The sequence below is a fragment of the Oreochromis niloticus genome, linkage group LG13 (genome assembly GCF_001858045.2).
Source record: "Oreochromis niloticus isolate F11D_XX linkage group LG13, O_niloticus_UMD_NMBU, whole genome shotgun sequence".
NCBI classification, from domain to species: Eukaryota; Metazoa; Chordata; class Actinopteri; order Cichliformes; family Cichlidae; genus Oreochromis; species Oreochromis niloticus.
The window spans coordinates 11,828,488-11,850,578 of record NC_031978.2 but is presented as its reverse complement, the minus strand read 5'-3'; the positions used below and the strand labels follow the sequence as shown (position 1 = coordinate 11,850,578).

The following is a 22,091-nucleotide window of genomic DNA, read 5'->3' as shown; positions in this document are numbered from 1 at the left end:
CGTTAAATCGGCTCAACGAAAAAAACAAACCCATCCAACACACTTAGCTTGACAAATCTACCTCCTAATTCAGAGCAAGCTAATGGCTTAGACACCCCAGCAAAAATAGGACAGCAACCTCATTGCATCTAGAACAAGTGGCTGCGTGGTGACTGTATTGAGTTTCTTCACATTCTGTGACAGATTGTGGTGACTAAATGGTTGAGGGTGTTCCAAAGCCATTCAACTGTTTGCCTGATAAGAGGTGAACTTTCCAAAAGAAGTCGCTGTCTGCCTTGGATTGCCTAAAATCACTTTCAGGGAGATTGTTGAAGGTTTGCAAATAAATACGGTTTATTTTCTAAATGCAGACAGTTTTCTAACATGTTGCCATCTTTGTCAATGAGCACAACTTGAGGGGACTGAACTCAACTGGCTGACTGTTGGTTGCATTCTGGTTACATTTCTGTAGAACAGGAAACTTGGCCAGCATATTGGAAATTGTTAAAAGTCACATTAATTTCATATTGTGAGTGAAATATTGTGATAATAATAATGTGGGGTGTCTGGTGATGCCCACCTCATCTAAAAATGAATGAAAAAGCAGCCAATATCAAAACAAAAACAGAGATGGTAATTTAGAAAGACTGGAGAACTTAAGTAATCTATTGCTCAAGATCACTCTCTTTTTTTCCTTTTTTTAAATACAGAAACTCTGGCTCTTTAGAAGGATTGGGTTAACTCACTACTTTTGCACAGTTCTGTATAATGAAATGCATTGTGAGAATATAATAATGGGAAATGGTGCATTTCCCATTATTATCAGTCTCAATATGGAAACGCCTTTTGTAACCCAGATTCGCACAGGATGTAGGTTACTCCTGCTAAGGCCTTTTTTGGTTCCCTGTTGTTCAGGAGGATTACCACACTGCCCCATTTCTGGTGGACCCAGTTATAAGCAATGCGAATCCTTGTGCAGGAGTTTACTGGAAATCTGTTACATACTGATTTCCTTTGCATGACCTGCCCCTTTTCGTCACACTTCATATTTCCACTCTGTGTTCATTATTAGGTATACTGCCACCAGTGAGTATTTATAGCAGCTGTTATTAGGTAATGCAGAACATGAACCTATGCAAATTACTTTATTATTTTATTTGACATCATTGCAGCTAGACTTCATCTTTTTTTTTTGCTTCATAATTTAGCGCAGAGGCATCCCCTACAGCAGCCACGCAGTATGTGAAAAATATTAATTTAATTTAAAACAAAACAAAATTATGAAAGTTTTTTTTATACTAGTTAACTGGTATACTGATAACTGTCACATTCTACTACATATTAAAGTAGTGTCGAAAAAAGTAAATGGAAATGAACATTTGAAATAGTTAAAAGTAATGGGAAAAAATGAAAGACTCCATACTGCTTAAGAACAAATTTAAATGCTGAAAGCTACAGTTTGTGGATATGCAGGGGAAAGTTTGAGAAAAGTAACAGATAGATATTAAGCAGCTACATGGTATGTGTAGATGTTAAGCTGATTTAATTTGTTAGCTATTAATATTGAATGTAGTAAAAGTGTCATGGACAATATGTTGCTGGAAGTAATAAATAAGCAACAAAGTAACTAAGTAAGTAAATAGCAAAATTTAAACATGGCAGTAAAATGTGTAAGCTTATATCTATTGAATCAAATAGTGTTTCAAAAGATAAAGTATATGCAACAAATGACATAGCATCTAAAAGAAAAAAACAAATAACAAAATAAAATAAGAAGTTGAATAAAGTAAAGGATAAATTCTGCATGCTAGTAATAGATCAATGGTGATAAAGTGAAATGCATTTGGTAAAATATTAAAGCAGGTACAAGGAACAGACAAACATAAGTGCCTCAAAAGTAATGGATAAAAGCTAATATTAGATGCCAGCAAAGTAGCCTAATGAGTAGCAAATAGTAAAAGCTTAAATGCTGTGGGTGAATGGTTAAAGTAGCTGAGAGCAAGAAATGTAAAAATGTAATTACTATCCATTGAATTAAGAAGTTAAAAGCAAATCTAACACACCAACTATGAAATCATGACTAAAAAAAACAAAAACAAAAACTCTTAAAGTATTGAATTTAGAAGTTTTAGCCATTCAGGCCTTTTTGTCTTTAACACATTCTTGCAGTCTAATTGGCGTGTCTTTGGGCTTCATAGCTATCTGCAGCTGGGTATCACTGCATATCAGTGAACATGTATGCTATGGCTTCTAACAACACTGCCTAAAACATGCATAATGTAAATACAACTGGGCCCGGTACAAAATCCTGTGGAACTCCTTAATTAACCTTAGTGTGTTAATAACTCCATTTATTTGAACAAATCTAATGGAGTCTAATAGCTTTTTTAAGCTCTTAAGAATAAAGGCTATGATTACTTGCTTCTAAAAGTAATGGTTAAACGGTGACACTATAAGGTAGCAACTAGGGCCTAAAAGTAATGTGTGAAAAGTGCAGCAGGTAAATGGTTAAATTGGTGAAAGTAATAGATAATAAAAAGGCAACAGTAGCATTTAAATAAATGGATAAATGGTAAAGTTAAGTTAAGATTAAAAGATCTGGTAATAATTGGTAATAGTGGCATTTTGTTTTAAGAAGAAGAATGAATACAAACAGGCTGTAATTGACATAAAATACATTTCAGCTGTATCAACTTTCTTAAAACTAAATTTCAACTGAAATTGATTTCAGCACATTAAACACATTTTGAAACTCAGAGTTGGTTTTGCAGAAATTCATCTGATAGGCCTGTGAAGACACAGATAATGAAATCTGTTACTGGCAGAATAAAAAGAAGGTGTCTATTTTCCCCACACAAAGCAAAGAGGAAGGAAACACAACAGACACACAAACACAAAGGAGGTCCCCCGCCTGTTACTGGTGTTACTGGATGCCGAGGAACAGCTTGGGCAGCTTAAATGTCAAAATACCACAGGCATGAGCATTTCTTCCCTTACATGGTGAGGGTGCTGATAAAGTGATTTAAATACTACTGTTGCCTCCACTCCAATAAACCATCAACATAATGACACTGCAAATGCCAACTTCCCTTCCTTAATGCGTAATATCCACGTACAGTAACAGCATAAAATTGTTGCATGATATTTAACGTCAGTTAATCTGTCACATAGCAGCCTTTATAAGAACAGGATAGATGCAAATTCACAGTTCCACAATTTATTGAAATTGCACTACAAAGACCAGACAAGACAGACATAACCACATTGTATTACTTTTTATATATGAAGTATGTTATTACAAGGGATAAGCAGATAAAAAGCATAGCATTATTGGGAATAGAGCATGTCGCTGTGTAATGACTTCTAGGTTTGATTGTGGCCGGACCTTCACAGCATGCCATTTTCACTATTCTCCATTGTCTGTTTAAGAAAGGCACATTAAAAAAATAGTAATCTAGTGCAAGGGTTGAATTATTTGGCAAGTTTTCCAAAAGTAAAAAAAACAAACAAACAAAAAAACAAAAACATCACAAAAACAAAATACAATCATACAGTCCATTTAAACTGGTAATTAGACCCATCTTCTGTCATGTGAAATTTAAGGACAATAAAATGTTGCACAAAAAAAAAAAAAAGAATAAAACAACCAAGAAAAAGCACCTTCTTCCTGTGAAATTGAAAAACCAAATAACCTCTTAACTGTTCATTGCTAGAAATGGAAACAGGAGAGATTCTGACATACATGCCAATATAAATAACTGCAAATAGACAGATGTTAACATTTATACCCAGATCATCATATGTCTAAGGTATAAAAAGTTGAGTTTCCAAAGAAGAAATAATACCTTTCATATATGTTCTCCTCAACCAGATCTTGCAGGGTGGAGAGCAGCCAAAGCGTGTTCTGCATTTAATGCAGAAAAACGTGGTAATGTTTAAAGTGCTTTTGTTTATTAGATCACCTAATGTAAGGTTTATTCCACAGCTGTTCTGGTAGTAACTCTTTCTATAACTGTTACTCTAGCAGTGTGTGGATGAGTGAGACGGTGAATTACAGTTACTTACTGTACAGATTAATTAGTTTCAGTATTTGATTGTTATGCCTGATTAATTTCCAACTTTTCAGAGACTCCCTGTGTGCTGGCCAAAGTTGGGTATAAGAACATGAGTTCAGTTTGTTATTTGCCTAATAAATAACAATATGATTTTTAGTTTTACACAAGTTTAACAAATTTATAAAATGTTTGTGATTTCTAGTTTTAAATGACAGGTGGTCTAACAAATTTGTTAAGCACTATTACAATTTTTTTGGTGTGCAACAAAAAGCACTTTGATTTTTACATTTGAATTTTTGTTGTTTTTAAAGAAAAAAAAAAAAAAAAAATCATACATTTCCCATTTATTCTCTTCAACCACATCTTCCTTAAAGCACATGCCTCATTTAATGTACACAAATGTCATAATATACAAACTGATTTCTAACTAATATAACACAAGCATAAAAGGGAAAGAAATGAATCAGACAGAAAAAGAAAGTGCAAGTAATCATCAAGAGTCTCCAGAGCAAATCCAGTATTCTGACTACCTGACTCAGTAACTGCCAAATATGCTTGTATAGGAGATGCCCACAGATATATTGACTGTATTACAGAAATATTTACAGTGTGTGTTATTGTATAGGAGCCACTGTTCATTTTTGGATGCGTCTGATTATTGGATGGTTTCTGTCACCCTGATGATCTATGATGTAAGGCAGGAATATAAACAATGATTATATTGTTCATTATATACTATAATGAACGATTTCAATTTCCTCTTTACGTCTTCTAAGACCAAAGTTCCCTGTAACATTTCAAGTGCTTCCACTACTGAGGCCTCGTCATGAGGAAAAAGATGAAATTAATAGTTTTACTTTACAATTCTTTTAAATGGGATTTAGCCTGTGCAGAAACATAAAATACATTTCAGCTTTTCTATTAACCCTGACTAAGACAAATAACCCTTAACAGGTAAATAGGTAGATTTCCAGCACAAGAAGCTCCTCAGTCTAATCGCACATATGGGCACTCATACTGATCAGGCTTTTACACGTGTCACCAAGTCTTTTCATATTTTCAAAATGTGAGATCCTGTGCACAACATCTGGTGCTGCCTTATATGTAGCCTTACATTTACTCAGGTGCGACTGGGCCTCGGTAGCCCTTAGCCAATTCATCTGGACCCAGCTCCACCGCCACTGTATCACGCTTCTCATAACCAGAACCAGGATTCTCATCACCAGAATCAGGATCCTCATGTAAATCGGTGTTGCCTACCATGTAACCAGGACCCTCCCCATTTGGTTGCTCCTCCTCCATGACATTAGACATATCTCCATTGTGCGACACCCTGATGGGAAAGCGTGAGTCATAATTAGTAAATCTGGTCCCGTCCTCCTCTTCTGTCTGTGATAGTAAAGGTGTGGGCGAGGAAGGCTCCACTTCATCACACCTCTTTGAACACTCCACATGGTCAACAGTCACCGATTCGGGTGTATTCATGGGCCGGGATAAGGACTTAGGGAACTCCTAGACACAAAGAACAACTACTCAGTATGTGCTGAAATTTAAATCCCCCTCCACCTTCAGTGGGGATACATTATTACAAACTTTAAATAACTCCTGTGTAATGTAATTAGAGCTGGTAGATTGAGATTACCCAAATTTTGATGATCGAATTTGTAGGTTTGGTCAGTTTTTGGTATGCCATGAACAGGATCACCCCGAATGTAGCCACAGCCAGTATAGCACTCACGACATAAACGGCGGTGAAATCTGGACAAGACAGAGAAATAGAGGGAGAATTTTTTTTTTTTTTTTTTTTAAACAGTAAAAGAGCTGTGCACAAATACACGTAAAACATATAAAATATGGATGTGCTTTTGCATCTATAAAGTAAAGCCAGCGCCAAAGTGCCTTAAACCTGTGGTTGATGTAAAAAGACTTCTGGTCCTACAGAAGACAATGGGAAACCATTTTTCACCATTTCTTGTTGACATACTGAATAAAACGTAAGTCCAATTTATAAATCCTGGTTGCACTATGAAACGAGGTTTATTCACAGAATCCCAACAGGCTGACATCTCGTGATGCTAATCTAAGGGCCTCAAATGCCTGAATTACTCAACTGACATCGTGGTGCTGATTACATCTGATTATTCAAATAAAACAAGAAACCTGTAAGTGACTGATGACTGTTCATTCTCATTCTGACAGGATGAGCCCACGATGCTAATAAGCTCCTGCTTCCTCTGAAACTCCTCCTCCTTAACAGTACTGATTACATCTTTTAAACTGTCTATAGGTAGCTCAGATTTATTGTGCTCTCCCAAACTTTTATTTTTTTTAGTTAAATAACAGCAAAGAATATCATTAATCAAAGATAGTCACTGCCTGAGGAACACAAAAACCAAACAAACCCCTTTGGTTCCCATTTTGTTAGTTTTAAATGTCTTTATTTTAATGACTATCACCTGATAAAGTTAATTTTCCTTGCTCGTTTTTTGCAAGCTCATTTTTGTCAAACCAGCTTTTTTCAAATCTACTCAGGAATTTTTTTCCTAATATTTTGATGAGCTGTTTAAAACCCAGACAGAATACCATGAGTGCAGTGTTTCATGGAAATGTTGTTGCACTCACACTTCAAACATGTTTGTGCAGAGACGTTAATATGAACAGTCAGATGAAAAACAGCGTGATTGGAATTGAACGACCATTTGTTTTACTGAGCTCTCCTATTTTATTCAAGCCATGTTGTTAGAGGTTGTGTTCAGTTCTTCTTACCATCTCTTATTTTACACAAAAGAAAAGGTAGGCGTAAGAAATGTCAAATGTGCTCCCCACAATGGCAGTTTGAGTAAATCATAAATTGTTTACTGCTCTTAAGAAAAGCGACGAGAAAACCTTAAGAAAATAAAAAGAAAGAAAAGATTTTACTCAACTGCTTTGTGATGGTTCGTGGAATGGCTTGGCACAGTAGAGTTGCTTAGCTTTAACCAATGTTCCTTGTGATGTTTGTCCGGTGATGTTCACACAGTGTTCAGGTTGTGCTGCGTCCACTGGCAGTGTGTTCTCACACACTCTTTCTTCACAGGTAAATGAGTGGGTCTGCACACACAAGAATTTTGAATAAAATATAACACAAACACAAATATTTTTACACATGGTCAGGAAATGTTATGTGTTTGGCTGACTATGAGAGCATGGGACAGCAAAGTATCATATAATATGTATTTACTCTCCTTTTCAAATCCACCCGATACCCAAAAAACAAAAGAAAAATCTCCACAATCGTCTGTTTAATGGGATGTAATACCAACAGGCTAAGAAACAAAGACATATTTATGAATTTGGGATCCAAAAGTGAGCTTTTCAGCAGAAAAATATTTTGTTACAAGCAGGAAGAAGAAGAAATAAATCAAATATACAAATGTCTATTTTATGCCACTATATTTCTGAGTTTAGCTGCGTTAGAGTAAAGGCATGACCAGTATTATGTTTTCAAAGAGCCTTAACAAAAACCAAACCAAAATGCAGGCGCTTGCTTAGTGTTCTTCCTACCAAAAAATTTGGTGTGCAACAAAAAGCAATTTGATTTTTAACACATTCGTTATAAGTGAGATTTAATTGACTCTAGTTTAAAATACACTTTATGAATTATGCTCATGCTACCTCCCCAAAGGTGCATTTCAAAACTGTTGTTAACACATTTCTAGCAGCTAATGAGACAAAACGATCTTCTCTTTGGTGAAACCCAAAGTTTCTGGATAGCTAGCAACATTTTCTTGGCATTAACTAGTGATACAGCATCAGTAGCAGTATGTCCTGTTTCTGATGACCACATATGAAAAAAAATTTACTGTTTGTTCAACTTTGTAACAATTCCTTAATATGTTTGCTTTAAAGGAGAAAAGAAAAAGAAAAAAGGAAGACAGAACTTGTGTGCACTCTGACCTGATTGAGGATCTTGACTTTAAAGGAAGAATCCTTGCTGCCATTGTCTTTGAGACATTTTTTTTTATTTTTCTTCATCTTTTCGCAATAAAAGACACTGGGATTCACAAAGCTGATCTGGACCTTGTTATCTCGCTGGGCCGTGACGTTAACAGGTGGAAGATCCAAATAACCTGGAAACCAACAGGAACAAGTTTTAATCAGAAGTCACTTTTGATTACAAGTAAGGTCAGAAGTTCAGCATTTGATCAAATGTTACCCATCCCTTCTTGAGCTATGGTGTTTAAAAATGAACCTTACTATATCACAATTAACCTGACCTTTTGAATTTGAGATATTATGTCTGTGTGAAATTCTGTGATAGTGTGTGAACTCTTTAAGCTATGGCCAAAAACAATGCATAGTTGTTTTTCATTTATTTATTTTTATATAAATCTATATTTCTCTATATATAGAGATTCTATATGTAAATACATATATGTGAGAGATAAAGATACATAAAAATAAATACATAAATATATATTTCCCTATACACACACAGACAAACAAACACACACACTCACACTTTGTTTCAACTGGATTTTCATGGAAATAGCTGAAAGTGATTCCATCCTCTGACGGGGCAGGTTCAGACTCACTACCATTAACCACAGCAGTTACTGCGACATAATAGCTGTCGTTTGGGTCTGAGAGGAACGACAGATCAGCTTGAAGAGCTGAAGTATTCCACGTGCGAATGTCAGGGGGACTGAAGAAACAAATGAGAAAATGTAGTTAAAAACTTTGAAGAGACCTTAACAAGCAAATAACTCTTGAGTGACATTAAAAATACAGTAGACTGCGATTAAAAAATAAAAAGAATTTATCTTTATTGCAGCTTGAAACACACTTCTGATTGACAGTGTATATATACGCTTAGGTTGACAAGTGAATAATGACAGATATTTGCCTCTGTACACCTCAGTGGATTGAAGTGCAGACCTTTAGTTTTATGTCATGGGCTTTCACAAAAACCGTAACCGTTTTAAATACATTTTTATCCATTTCTTTTTTCCCTTATACAAAGTTTTTGCATTATCACTCATATTCTCTGAAGTAGAGCCAGAGTATATAATCCTATGAGGATTACTGTAGTCTACCATTTTTAGAGGCTCAAAAATAACTAGAGAAACAATAATAATAATAATAACGATAACAATGATAATAATAATGATGATGGATTGCATTTATATAGTGCTTTTCAAGACCCTCAAAGCGCTTTACAATTCCACTATTCATTCACTCTCACATTCACACACTGGTGGAGGCAAGCTACAGTTGTAGCCACAGCCTCCCTGGGACAGACTCACAGAAGCGAGGCTGCCATATTGCGCCATCGGCCCCTCTGGCCATCAGTAGGCGGTAGGTGAAGTGTCTTGCCCAAGGACACAACGACCAAGACAGGCAGAGCTGGGGACACTTGAAGTGGATGTAAAACTGATTTGATTGTTTTTAACATTAAATTTCATGTAGATCATTCCTGTACTTTTGAGGGTTCATCTAGGTTCAAACATATATTTCAAATTAAGACGTTCAAAATGCTGTCCTATTCCCATGTACTTTTAGGGCCTATAATTTAAATTTTTTATAGTATGAAGGTAAAATGTTGCCAGGGCTCATAATTAATATACTCTTCCACAGAGAAGAGCCATAGCACTACGCAAGGTATCAGGAGTGCTTATCAGCTGTAATGAGCATACAGGGCCCCACACAACTTAAGGTTTCTAACCTAACATTCTTGTTGTGACATAATAGTGCACCACAACTGCACCAATCTTTTAAATATTAATTATTTATATATGAAAAATTAAGATCCTCAAAACATGTTTTTCTCCCTCTGTATCCAATAACCAGCAAAAACAGCAAAAGCACTTCGATGATTTGTCTCCATCTGACTTCAATAATTTTCATAGTATGTGTAATTAAACTGTTAATTTTCAAAGTTGTTATTTTAGTTTGTTTTAAAGCATCTCAAGACAGACTGGCTGGTAAGCAAAAGACAAATTCATACTTTTGATATGCGCCAATGTTCAATCTGAATGAAAGCCCAGTTGTGTCTTCAGGGTAGCTCCACTTCAGCACATTATGGAAATTTCGACAGTGAAGGGTTACATTCATTGGTGGCAGCACTGTGGAGGGAAAAAAAAAGACAAAAATCAGCAAATAACTGTTAGTAATGTGTTGTTTTGGGAAGCATTAGCCTATTGATTCAACTTTTACACCCCAATTGTTGATTTTAGTTTCCCTATACATTAAAGACTTAATGAACATTTAGTTACTAAACAGGTTCTCTCTCAGCCGTCACACTGCCATTCACTTACACTCAAAAACCACTAGAGGGCATAGTGTGAAAACTAGTGCACCTGATACTGCTGATGGAACAATTTCTGTGTGGTTTCCGTTGTTCTCCAATTTGTGCCTGTTTAGCTCCAATAGTCCTATATCTGCCTGCCTGAGAGATGATGCAATCCTTAAAATAAATCAGGAGGAAGAAGGAGAGTGGAGGCCCCAGAGCCTCCTCCCGATGTGTCCAGAACATCTCACTCATTAGGCTCTCAAGGGGCATCCTAATCAGATGCTCAAACCCCCTCAACTCGCTCCTTTCAATGTGGAGGAGGAGCGGAGAGTAGGGCAGAGCATAAATGACCAATCCAACACTTGCCATGACTGTAAAACAAGATTATTTTTAAACCGCATTTTAAGATTAGCTTAGTTAGAGGTGAAATATTAAGAAAATGTGTTTATATTTCGTGTGGGGAGTGCTAAGACATAACAAGAGAATGCCAAAATGTAAACTGGGATATGAGAAAGAGCTGAAAGTCCCTCTGGCACAGTACCCCACTTAACTGTGAAGACTGTCAGAAGCATACAGACAGACAAGACCGTGAGAAAACAATGGTCAGATCTGCAGCGTCTTCTGCTAGTCACTGTGGCAGTGCATTGATAAACACCCACCCACACACACACACACAACACCCACAAAAAAACCCCAAGGACTGTTCTGCCACCAGGAGTATAATTGAGGCTTCAAGCCTCCAGACAGCTATAAAATCAATAATTAGCTAAGAAAACTGCCAAAACAAAAGTGTATATAAAAACATTTATGTCAGAGTGACAAATGAAAGTAAGGACGTCTTATGTTCCTGCTGCCTTGTGCCTCCATCTGCTTCTCGGGTAAGAGGGCGGGACTAAGATGGAACAAGAGGATGTGAAGATATAAACTAGGAAATGAGAAAGGGTGAGTCACTCTGGCACAGTACCCCACATAACTGTGAAGACTGTCGGAAGCTCAAAAGATTGCGAGCAAAGTGCAGAACCATACCAATGTTTATAAACAAGCCCATCAAAAAAAACAGAACAAACACTTCACTGATATAATCTGCAGCACCAAAAAAAAAAAAAAAAAAAAAAATCAAACAAAAACAAAAACAAAGCAAAGCAAAACAAAAACAAACAAACAAAAAAAAGCATAATTTGCAGCATTGCACAAAACTCATTTAAAAGGATGACTAATTAAATCTCAATAGAAATTCTTTACCCAGAGCATGCTTATACAGGCCTGACACTTTACCACACCTACAACAGACATGCTTCATCACACTGCACGGTTAACCACACTTCCCTCCAAACATCCACGCCAGCTACTAATAAATTAAGTTAGATTTATTTATAAATTATTAAGCATTTTCTGGTTGGAGGCATAAATGTTGTCAATTACATGCACATGACATGACGATGCCTAAGTTTGTTAATTTCCCTGACAATACAAATGAAGCTAGATGTGTTAATTCAAACACGAGTTTAAAAAAAAAAAAAAAAAAGTCAGCGTTTGTGACTCAGAGAGTCAGAAGCTGAAGCTGAAATTGGACTTCTTGGAATTCTCATGGGCATTACTGAATATGCCAAGAGAGTTATGAGTCACATTGTACATTTAAGAGGAGGAGAAGAAAAAACCCAAAAGATATACCACGTACTTATCAGTTTCCCTTCCTCTGTGAACAGACATACAATCACTTTCACAAACTAATTCTCACCCACGAAGACAAATTTAAAAGTTTAGCTGAGATGTTGAGAGTGAAAGAAAAATCACTGGTGGGAGCGTACACACTGTAAAGAAGTGACAACCGCAACAGTAAAATTGGCGGCTGAGGGTTGTCACCACAATCTGACACATGCACATACTAAGAAAATGAAATGAAAGTGTTTCTAACAGTTTCAACGCCGTTTACAGATCGGACACTGAAAATGCAGAAGGTTTTTAGTATTGAGCACTATAGATAAATACCATAAGACGCCAGCAGCTTAATAGTTTTCACCAACAAGGCCACATCCCACTGCAACCAACCAACCAAAAAAAACAAAACAAAAAACCCCAAACCCCAAACATAAATTAAAGTAAAATAAAAACCACTGATTACGCTAACTGCTTTGCAAGCCCTATTGTAGTCCCCGCCTTCCATTTGTTCATTTAAAATTTGGATTCAAAAACCGTAAGACAAAAAACAAAAACAAAACCCTACAGCAGCTTTCCGGATGACTTCAAACCATACCGGGGGAAATCACAAGATTGAGTTAGTGAAGATAACAAATAGAACAAACAGTAGCAGGCAGTGCTGACACGCTTGTGCCTACAAAGCAAAAAATGTCACATAGGCAGGAAGAGAAACCAGATGGCATTTGAACTAAAAAGGAGGTTAATTGTGGTATGGAAAGTACAAAGTGACTGAAAACCTGAAGTGTGCTTTCAAATTTATTCAGAGAACAGTCATTCAAATCACATAGGTTTCCAGATACAAAGACTTCTTCATCTTAATTTTAGTACCTAACAGCATTCTGAATTTGCAAATGCACGTTCATTCCAGTTAAAGTAAAGCTCACTTAGCACCTTGTATAACATCCAAACGCAGATTTTCTTTCAGCCAGAGGCACTGAACAACATCAAAATATTTTACAGGAGGAAAGAACGAAAACAGATAAAGAGATTGACAGGGTGATAGACATACTCTGAAACTGGTTAAAAAAAAAAAAAAGCCCCCCCCTACACACATATATAAAACACATTTTAAACCATTTATCTAAATTACACAACCCACATGGCTTTCCTGTCTGCAGAGTATCATCCATGTTAACTTTGTCAGCAAAAAACACTGCCAGCACTGCTGTGAGGCTTCATTATACCAAGGTGAAGTCGAGAACGAATACAGTTTATGCGAGTACTCTTTTTGTCTTAAAACGTACTTGTTTTAACCACCATCAGATACAAGTACATTATCAGTACATTAGCATCTCCAGAAGACAGTAAAAATACAACTACAAACTGTTTGGTGACCATCATTAAACAAGAGAAATAGAAGAACTTTCTATTAACTATTCTGTGTTAGACTGGTTAAGTGTGGGTCAATAAGCAGGAGACACAAGCTAAGCCAAAAGTAACTACAGCCACTAGGAGTCTTGTGTGGAAGTCAGTCATTAATACAAGTAAATGAGGTCTAGTCTAAACTCCCCTAGTTAGGTCTGCTGGTTTTGGGTGAGATGCCATTTCTGAAGAATAGATCAGATCCTAGTGAAAATCAAATCATAGTTTGTCATGATGAAATCCAGCTGGCTGCCTACCTCGCAGATGTGGGAAGCAGTAATGACTTTTTTCAGGAACAGTGTTGCATCAGAGTGATGTTATTTAGGAAAAACAATATAGTTACTGTCTGTTAGCAAATTACTGCTATTTCACAACATTGGGCACTTTCTTAATACAAAGTTTTCATATTGGCATGCTTTGGACAAAATATACTCTGTGAATGATAAATGTAAGGTTACCTAAATCTGACGTCTGATCTATATGTTGGTCGAGCTTGAATAACTTTTCTGGGAGAATCAGTTTTTGGTGTACGAAGAAGAAATTCATGACTTAACCACTGCTAAATGTCAGAGAAAAAGAAATTTGATATGACTAATTATGATACCACTGTGAGTAATCATGAAATATGCAACAGAACCACAAAACCTACCAAATAACTTCTATACTGCTGCTCAGGTTTAACGATAAATAAAAATCATGTCAACTGGTCCACCACAAACATACATGCCTGCATCACTCAGCCAGCATGACATGTTTACTTTTTGCATATCAACACTTTGGTTATTTACTTTATTGTTTTGTTTTTTTTTTTTTAAATCAGAAAATAACAACAGATGGTCAGTATACACTCTGTATAAGGGTTGCGACTTTTCTTTGTGGGTTTCTTACACAAATGTATTAATTCAAGTAATCCAAATAAAAAACTGTTACTACCAACTCTACTTAGTAACACTAAGCTGGGACTTCACGAGGTTGTATTGCTGCAAATACTGATTAAGCTATGAAAAAATAAATATAGTTTGCCTGACTACTTTTTGTCTTACAGTAAGTAGTTTTCCTTGTTTTAACTGGCACAGTGCAATGCACACCTTCCCCCAGGACAGACAACATGCATGCACAAGATTGCACATGCATGTTGTTTGCCGACTACCATTAAACACAGAAACAGAAGAATGGACTACTGACTACTCTGCGTTTGACTGATTAAGTGTGGGCTGACACACAGATTGAACGTTTATGATTAATACATGAGATAGTTATTACAGTTGTGTTGATGGATGCTGACATTGCATTTGAGACACCAATGGCCTTAACTTCCTCTTCAGTTGTGTGTGTGAGAAGGCATGGTGAAGAGCGGAGGAGAGACAACTGAGACAGATCAAAAAGTAAAGAGTCAAACTAATTAATAATTATTATGCCTTTAGTTGTTTTGCTGATATCCGTCCAACTTTGTTACTCACTTACAGCAAATTTAAATAGTTTCCTGCTAGCTTGTAAACCTCATGCTGCTCATGCTCATGAGAATCAACTCCCTTTGAGTGTGTTTGGGGTTCATATGGTGCATTAGGAGAGTGAAAAGTTTCCTAATGCATACACATGAAACCTGAGCTCTTGTGACCTCTGTGACTCACCGTCTGCAGTCACAGAGGGGGGTGTCTCACTAACACTACGGTAACACTAACATGTGACACGACATCCAAGTTTCGCATTTGAAACATTTTAATATCCCAGTTTCAGATTTTTCTTTTCCCCCCCAACAAAATCTTTTAATTAAACAAATGTTGAGTTTAAACATGCAACCTTCAAAAAACTAGAAAGCAAATTTCAACTTCAATTTAAAACAGGAACCCTCGATCAAGACTGGGTGAGCCTGCCTCAGATCATCTGCGAGTTTATGATGCACCCATAATATCGGTGGAGGTAACGGAGAGGAAAATCAGTGGATATCTTAGCAGATGGCTTGGGCTGCCATGCAGCCTGAGCAGTACATCATTATGCAGCTTCCCTTTAAGGCCCCCCTTATAAGAGAAGCACTCAAAGGACCCTTTAGGGAGCTGGAGATGCCAGAAAAAAGGCTGAGGCACAGGTTGTTCAAAGAGCTTTCTAATCCCCCAATACAACAAGTTCCAGGGCAGGAAAGGAGACTACTTGTCTGGGAAGAGGAGAGAGCAGTAATGGCTAGGAAAGAACCAGTAGGATGGCAGGCATCCTCTGGAGGTGGAAGTAGGCTGCCTACTGAGCCTGTAAAATTCAGAGCATGAGTTGGCCTGGGGTAAGATCAGCCGAGGCAGCAGAAAGAGCTTCCAGCTACAGCTTAATGCTACTGAAACAAGTCAGGGCTTGATCAAACACAGCTAGGCCACCTGAGTAAAGATGCATGAGAATGAGCATAAAAACACCCTACAAAACCCCGGGAACATGATGGATGATGTGTCCCAGCACATCAACAAGAACACAGACCTGACCAGAAAAATTCAGTCAGTAATTCTTCTTCGTGTTGTATCAAAACAGGCAATATTCTAGCAAAAAAAGATTAAGAGAAAAGCAGTAAATTTTATTAATTGCATTATCATTTCCTGTTTTCTACAAATTTTAGCATATCACACAAAAGTTCTGCAGTTTAATTCCCAGCATTGAGTCTAATTCCTGTAAGCGGTCACCAGACTACAGTGAGTTTTTCTTTCACTGCTCATTATGCCTAGGGCCTATCTGTTAGAAGAGAAAAATAAATGATAGAAACTTAAAGTAAAGGTGTGGTTTGTGTGTGTGTGTTTTGTTTGTTTTAGGAAAGTCCCAGGCACAGTCACAGTAACTTATCGCTTTAAACCAAGTTTCAGGACAATGCCAAGCATTTCAATGAATCAAGTAACGCGGTGGTTGACACGTGATGTGTCTCCAGAGGTCAACAGCAGGTTGTCCTTCACAGAAAACTGCCAATACCAATCTTTACTGCCTGAAGAAATCGGCACTGTGCGAAAGCCACAGTGCCAACATCAAACCCTCAACAGCATGTTAATATATACCTGAGGTTCACACACTCACCCACAACACCCTTCTGAAATTGACAACATTCAGGGTGTACAAAGGGTGAACCGCAAAATACAGAACCATCAGTAAACGACAGGATAGCGATGCTGCACACAATATCTTTTGGTGTTTTAGCGTGCACGGTGGGTTCACAAATAACAGGTATCGCAGCTGGTTTATTTAACCTTTTCTTTGGTGTGTTGGGAGACGTTGACATGTGGAGTTTAAAACGTCTTAATTTTGCAGTGGATGACTTTTCAGCTGGTGGGGAAAAAAAAAATCGTGGTACTGCTACCCTGCAGCAATAGTTTTACAGCATGTTTTGTAAATTACCGCATTTTTTACAACATCCTCCTTGTGAAATCCAAACGACAAGCGAGTCTCATTCTGTCGCTCGTCTGAAACTCTCGCTGACACTATATCATTCCCTATCTGGTAGGGCTCACCACAGCGCGACAGAAAACTGTCTGGTCGGGAGGGAGGCATTAATTATGCATTCGCAGCATGTAGTAGAAAAAAAACTCAGTGAATTACACGCAGACAGCTTAATATTGCCATGACAATTTATAATTGATGGTTACGATAAAACCATTTGATACGTGGAAAAACTTGCGATACACTGAGTATATTCGATATATCGCCATACCCTAATTCAGCACTCTTCACAGTTTCCACTATTCATTTTAAATACCAAAGACTGGCATTTGATATAATCCATCAGTCTACACAGATGATGTCACAGAGGCCAGAAGAAGTATGCCAGAGGTTGTTGTCAGGCCCACTGGAAGCCTTTTTTAAAAAATGTCCAAAAAGGAAGACAAAAAAAAAAAGAAAAAGAAAAAGAAAAAAAAGACATACATATTGCTGCCTTTTGCAACAGGAAGCATTGTGTCGCAAGTCTTTAAAAATGATTCCAGTCATTAGTCATTTTCATCAGAACCATGTCTCTGAACTGTCGTCACTAAAGGCATTCGTGACTTCCTGCCTCTACACAACCAGAAAAGTTGTTTTTTTACACTACAGAGGAACTGTTTTTTTGTTTTTTTTATCAATGGTGTATTGGATGAAAAAAAAAAAAGACATTTTCTGTCCATTAACAAAAACACTTCTGGTTTTAGGTAACGCAACAAAGTCCAGCTGATTAACCATGGAGCTTGTGTGTCTATGGTTAAGTTACAAGCAGCCATGCTGACAGATTTCCTATACAGCGTGTTTTTATAATAATAGTAGACAGGTTGAATGTGGAATGACAGGTGTATTGTTTAAAAAAAAAAGCAATTTCATTCCTAAACACATCTTGTATAGTTTATTAAATGCAAAAGTTTTTACGATGTACTTCGTTACAGTAAAAGAAATGGAACAACTTGAGGGGTTTCCCCTCCTTATTAAACAGTAGGTTTAGTGGCCAGAAATTTTTACAAAAAATGTTTACCTTTCAAGTAAAGTTATTAGTTATTCTCCTGGCTTTTCAGCCCTGGAAGTGGAAGGTATTGAAGAATGAACTAAGCTTAAATATGAATGTATTTATTGTTGAATTAAAAGTTACCACAAGAGAGGGGTTAAGCAGATCTTATATCGCACATCTTGCATTTTATATTGCAACTGTTTGACATTTAATATATTTTGAGTTTTTGTGGTAGCTACCTTGTCTATTATGTCTTGCAAAACATACTAGTCAATGGAAACGGTAAAATAAATAAACCTAAGTTTAAGTTACACTCTTTGTGGCTCTCAAACCAAACCAAGTTTACACACAAACCATAGTGTAAAAACCTTTTTTTTTTCCTCCCCTCATATAAATATTCTTGATCCTTGGCTCAGTGGAGCATTTGTCATTGCTTACAGGAATTACAGGTCAAGTTCACTTAACTTTTTGCATCCCAGTATCATACTTTGATGGATGGTCACCGAGCCTAACCAAGTCCCCATTTTGTTGCCCAGCTGAAGAGTCTGAGTGTATCCAAACTTGTCCTATTTAAATACATTTTTGAACATTTGGGACACTTAAAGTTTTGCAAACATTTTTATACCCTTGACTCTGACCTCTGGATACATTTAGCTGGAGCCCACTTGATGTCCCAAACCACATTTATTATTTATAATGACTGAACCTTAAATTATAGATGAGCCATCTATTGAAGCTTACTTCATTATCATTGGTGCTTCCTTCCCTGCATTGTCTATGCAAACATAATTTCTACTTTCATTAACTTCACAGAAGTCAAAAGACGGACGTTAAGTTATGATTTTTCTTCCTCTGCAGCCAAGGCTGAAAAGATTTCAATTCCTGTCACGATTTTCACTTCATGTGTGGAAAAACAGTGTATAACCAAGGAAGACACAATGCTCAATTAGAGTAATGCGGTTACGTTTGTTACATTTCTCTGTGATGTGTCTGCTTCTGGGAAATTTGCTTCCTTTGTTAGAACTGTCACACAGGTAGCAAAAGATCCGAGCTTGATTTATACCAAAACAGATGCATATTCACAAAAATAACCATTTATATTCTGTCCTCAATTTCAGTGATAACAGGGCTGCAACAATACATTATTTTTAATAAATGATAAGACCGGGACAAATTTATACGAGGCCCTTTACAGCAGTAAAATTAATTGTTTATTTTCTTTCAGCAGCAACATAGCTGGGTTTTATTCCTAGCCCAAAGCAGGCTTGTAGGGAAGGCATTTAACAAAAGACTCAAGAAATAAATTCTTGTCACGGTCGTACTGAGTATTTATAGCAGCACACATACAACAAACGTTAAGCACTCATATAAATGAGGTGTAGATGTCTACACTTAATGTCTGTGTGTGTGTGCGTTTTATCGTCTTTGCAGACTGCACAGGATCAATACTCATTTGGTTGACGTCTTTGAGATCTGCCATTACCTCACTTCTATGATTTGAAGCAAACCAAGTTAGATCTTGACGTAACCTAAAATCTAATATGGTGAGATCATTTAAAACCAGAGTCTCCAACTCCAGTCCTCTAGAGCTACTGTCCTGCAGCTTTTAGATGCATCCCTACTCCAACACAGCTGAATGGTCACGTACACTGCAGAATACACAATGGCCTTCATTACCTCTTCCTGCCAAGAATTTTGGACAACTGTGTTGAAACACATTGCACAATGAAAAGATTGGGCAACACCTAAAACTACAAAGAGGAAATAAAGAAAAACCCCAGAAAGCTAAAGGGAATCCATTCAATGTCAGTGTCTGTTTTAGTTTGTGCACTTTATACATAGACTCATATTAATACCCACAATGAGACTTAACAGCTAGTTTTAAGTATACCTAATAAGGTTGGTTGCCACATATGGACAAAGCAAGAGAGATATTCAGAGATATATAGGCAAAAATAAACACCTCATCGTGCTTTAGATGCATTTTTTGTGTTGTTTTCAGCAACAGCTTCGCAACACCGTCAATACACGACTACATATAATAACTTGTAGAATGTAAAATCCACATATTTTTAACCAGCTCAGGTCTTTTCCTGGCCCTCTGGTGTGGTGGCAACGTGGACCTCTGGTGCAATTAAGCACAAACCTTCCTCGTAGAGTTAAAACAAACAGTCCGCACTACCTCACTTAGCAGAAGCATAGGGACTTTTCCTGATAGTTTTCCTACAAAGCCTTCCCATAAATATGAACCCTACAATAAACCTGTTAAAAATCAGTATTGGTGACTTTCCTTTGCGGAGGAGAGACCAAATCCTTTTTGTTGGAAGCTTGAATGTTAGACGCCTATGGTAAACTGTAGCCACAGGAAAGAACCTCCTTTTTCCTCTAATCTTTCCCTGATAGTGTTAGCCGTTAGCCATGTACCGTGTTTTCCCTGACAACACAGACAGACAGACAGACAGACAGAGAGAGAAAACAAACGGCGAAAATATCTTCAGACAAATCATTTTGATTCACACGCTCCAATGTCGACGTGTTTACAGTCTCACACGAACCATTTTAGCACATACTGTAGTTAGCAACTATCATAGCTACTCACCGCGAGAAGCTACCACCGTCATGCAGGAAAAATACAGAAAAACGGCGTGGAATGAATCCATTAGCCCGATTTAAACTTCTTCAGTGTTCCAACTTAGCACTCACAGTTCAGCCTACAGTCATACATATAGCTCGTCTAACACTTTAACCAACAACAGCTTCACTGCGGAATAAGTGGGAGGAAAACCAGGACTGCGTCTGCTGCTCCGGTGTCGTGGTCCCTTCACGGACTGTCGTTTCTTGTGAGAGAGGAAGCAACTTAACGTAGCGAGAAAGCCACAAAGACGCGTGACAAACACTGGCTAGGTACCTCATCTGCTTCCACTTTCATTTTATGTTGCTTTGTTTTTTATGTATTGTTTTAAGGAACTTATTTAAATGTATTTTCTTCTCGAGAAGGGTTTTTTTTTTCAGGATTTTTTTTAATCTCCCAAATTGTGTTTTCCTTTCAGCCCAGCAGTGGGTGGAAATTACAGTGGTTGTGAGGACGTCTAGGCCACACCTTTTACTGAAAACAAGTAAATCAATGTAAATATATTGAATGTAATTATTAAGTAATATTGCATGCAGTGAAAGCTGATGTTTTGCACTGCTTTTTCGCGCATTTTCAGTCTAATCCTTGTACATGGCCAATTTTACAGGAATTTTGTTTTTGTGTTAAGCCACTAAACACTGGCATATAAATCCCTTGAGCATACCCATATGGAAAAGATATATATAAAAATTATAAAGTTTGTATCTGTCTTGTGTGAAACTTGTATGAAAAGAATACAAGAGTGAAAACAGATATAAGATCCCTTGAAAAATCATATAAATGAAACTATGTTTTGGATACTTACTAAAACAATATATGAAAGTAATGAGCAAGTGGCCACTTTCATGAGTAAATCATATAAGCCTTATATGATTCACTATACGAAGTATTCCACATCTTATGCAAGTCTTTTATAAGTTTTTACTATTTCTTTTCCATATGGGTAAAAAAGACAACTAAATCAAGGGATGAACTTGAGTGTGACTATGCATAGCAGACAATTTAGCAAAAAGCAATTTTAAGTCATATCTTTTGGGACTTTGTTACTAGCAGCCTTCCACAAAAAGATACATTTTGTAGAATATAGTCAAAGGAATTTGCAAAGAAAAGCGTCTGGACTTCTTTGAGTTGCTTGAAGACGTTTCACCTCTCATCCGAGAAGCTTCTTCAGTTCTAAGGTCAAATGGCCGAGAGTCCCAGATTTAAACCCAGTGGGAGTATCCCCCCAAAGAGGGACAAAGGACCCCCTGGTGATCCTCTAATCACATGAGCCAAGGTGTGAAAGCGGGTGTGGTACCTAATCAGCCAGGGTTTCGGGTGAGCTCATTGTGAAACCTGGCCCCACCTTGTCATGTGAATTCCTGAGGTCAGATGGCCCGGGATGTGAGTGGGCGTTAAGGCGTCTGGGGAGGGAACTCAAAACTGGATTATAGATGGCAGACAGTTGCAAATTCCTTTGACTATGATGACCTGGATGACTGAGAACCTTCACAGACATTTTGTAGAATATAATTTGAAAAACATAAAATAGTCATTTTTGCACCAACAAGGCAATTCACAAATAGCTCTTAGTGAAAAACTTGGTATGTGTGGCATGCAGTCTTCTTGGCGAGTGAGGGGATTTCCAAACCACCAATTCACACCTTCAACTGATATTGTGAT

The 22,091-nt window shown here is 37.2% G+C and overlaps 1 protein-coding gene across 4 annotated transcripts; it reads right to left on the bottom strand.

Annotated features, from left to right (window-relative positions):
- Positions 1–3,180: 3,180 nt before the first annotated feature.
- On the bottom strand, positions 3,181–20,630 carry ifngr1l (interferon gamma receptor 1-like). Of its 4 annotated transcripts, none has more exons than XM_019366847.2 (8): positions 20,397–20,630; positions 10,021–10,138; positions 8,534–8,718; positions 7,971–8,143; positions 6,959–7,124; positions 5,677–5,792; positions 5,470–5,543; positions 3,181–5,367 (listed from the first exon to the last, which is right to left on the bottom strand). In XM_019366847.2, the coding sequence occupies exons 1-8, from the start codon at positions 20,455–20,457 to the stop codon at positions 5,151–5,153; spliced, it is 1,110 nt and encodes a 369-aa protein (XP_019222392.1). In that variant the 5' UTR covers positions 20,458–20,630; the 3' UTR covers positions 3,181–5,150. The 4 variants fall into 4 exon arrangements, with proteins under 4 accessions (XP_019222392.1, XP_019222391.1, NP_001347778.1 ...); XM_019366846.2 differs by having other exon boundaries at positions 5,470–5,546; positions 20,397–20,629; NM_001360849.1 differs by having other exon boundaries at positions 3,181–5,546; positions 20,397–20,629.
- Between the last annotated feature and the right edge of the window lie 1,461 nt (positions 20,631–22,091).

Excerpts from the sequence above, each read along its gene's own strand:
- ifngr1l (NM_001360849.1), bottom strand. The coding sequence starts at position 20,457 with ATGGATTCATTCCACGCCGTTTTTCTGTATTTTTCCTGCATGACGGTG. Across the intron at positions 10,139-20,396 it reads GACGGTGGTAGCTTCTCGCG|TGCTGCCACCAATGAATGTA; the intron begins GTGAGTAGCTAT and ends TTCCCTCCACAG. Across the intron at positions 5,547-5,676 it reads ATTCGATCATCAAAATTTGG|GAGTTCCCTAAGTCCTTATC; the intron begins GTAATCTCAATC and ends CTTTGTGTCTAG.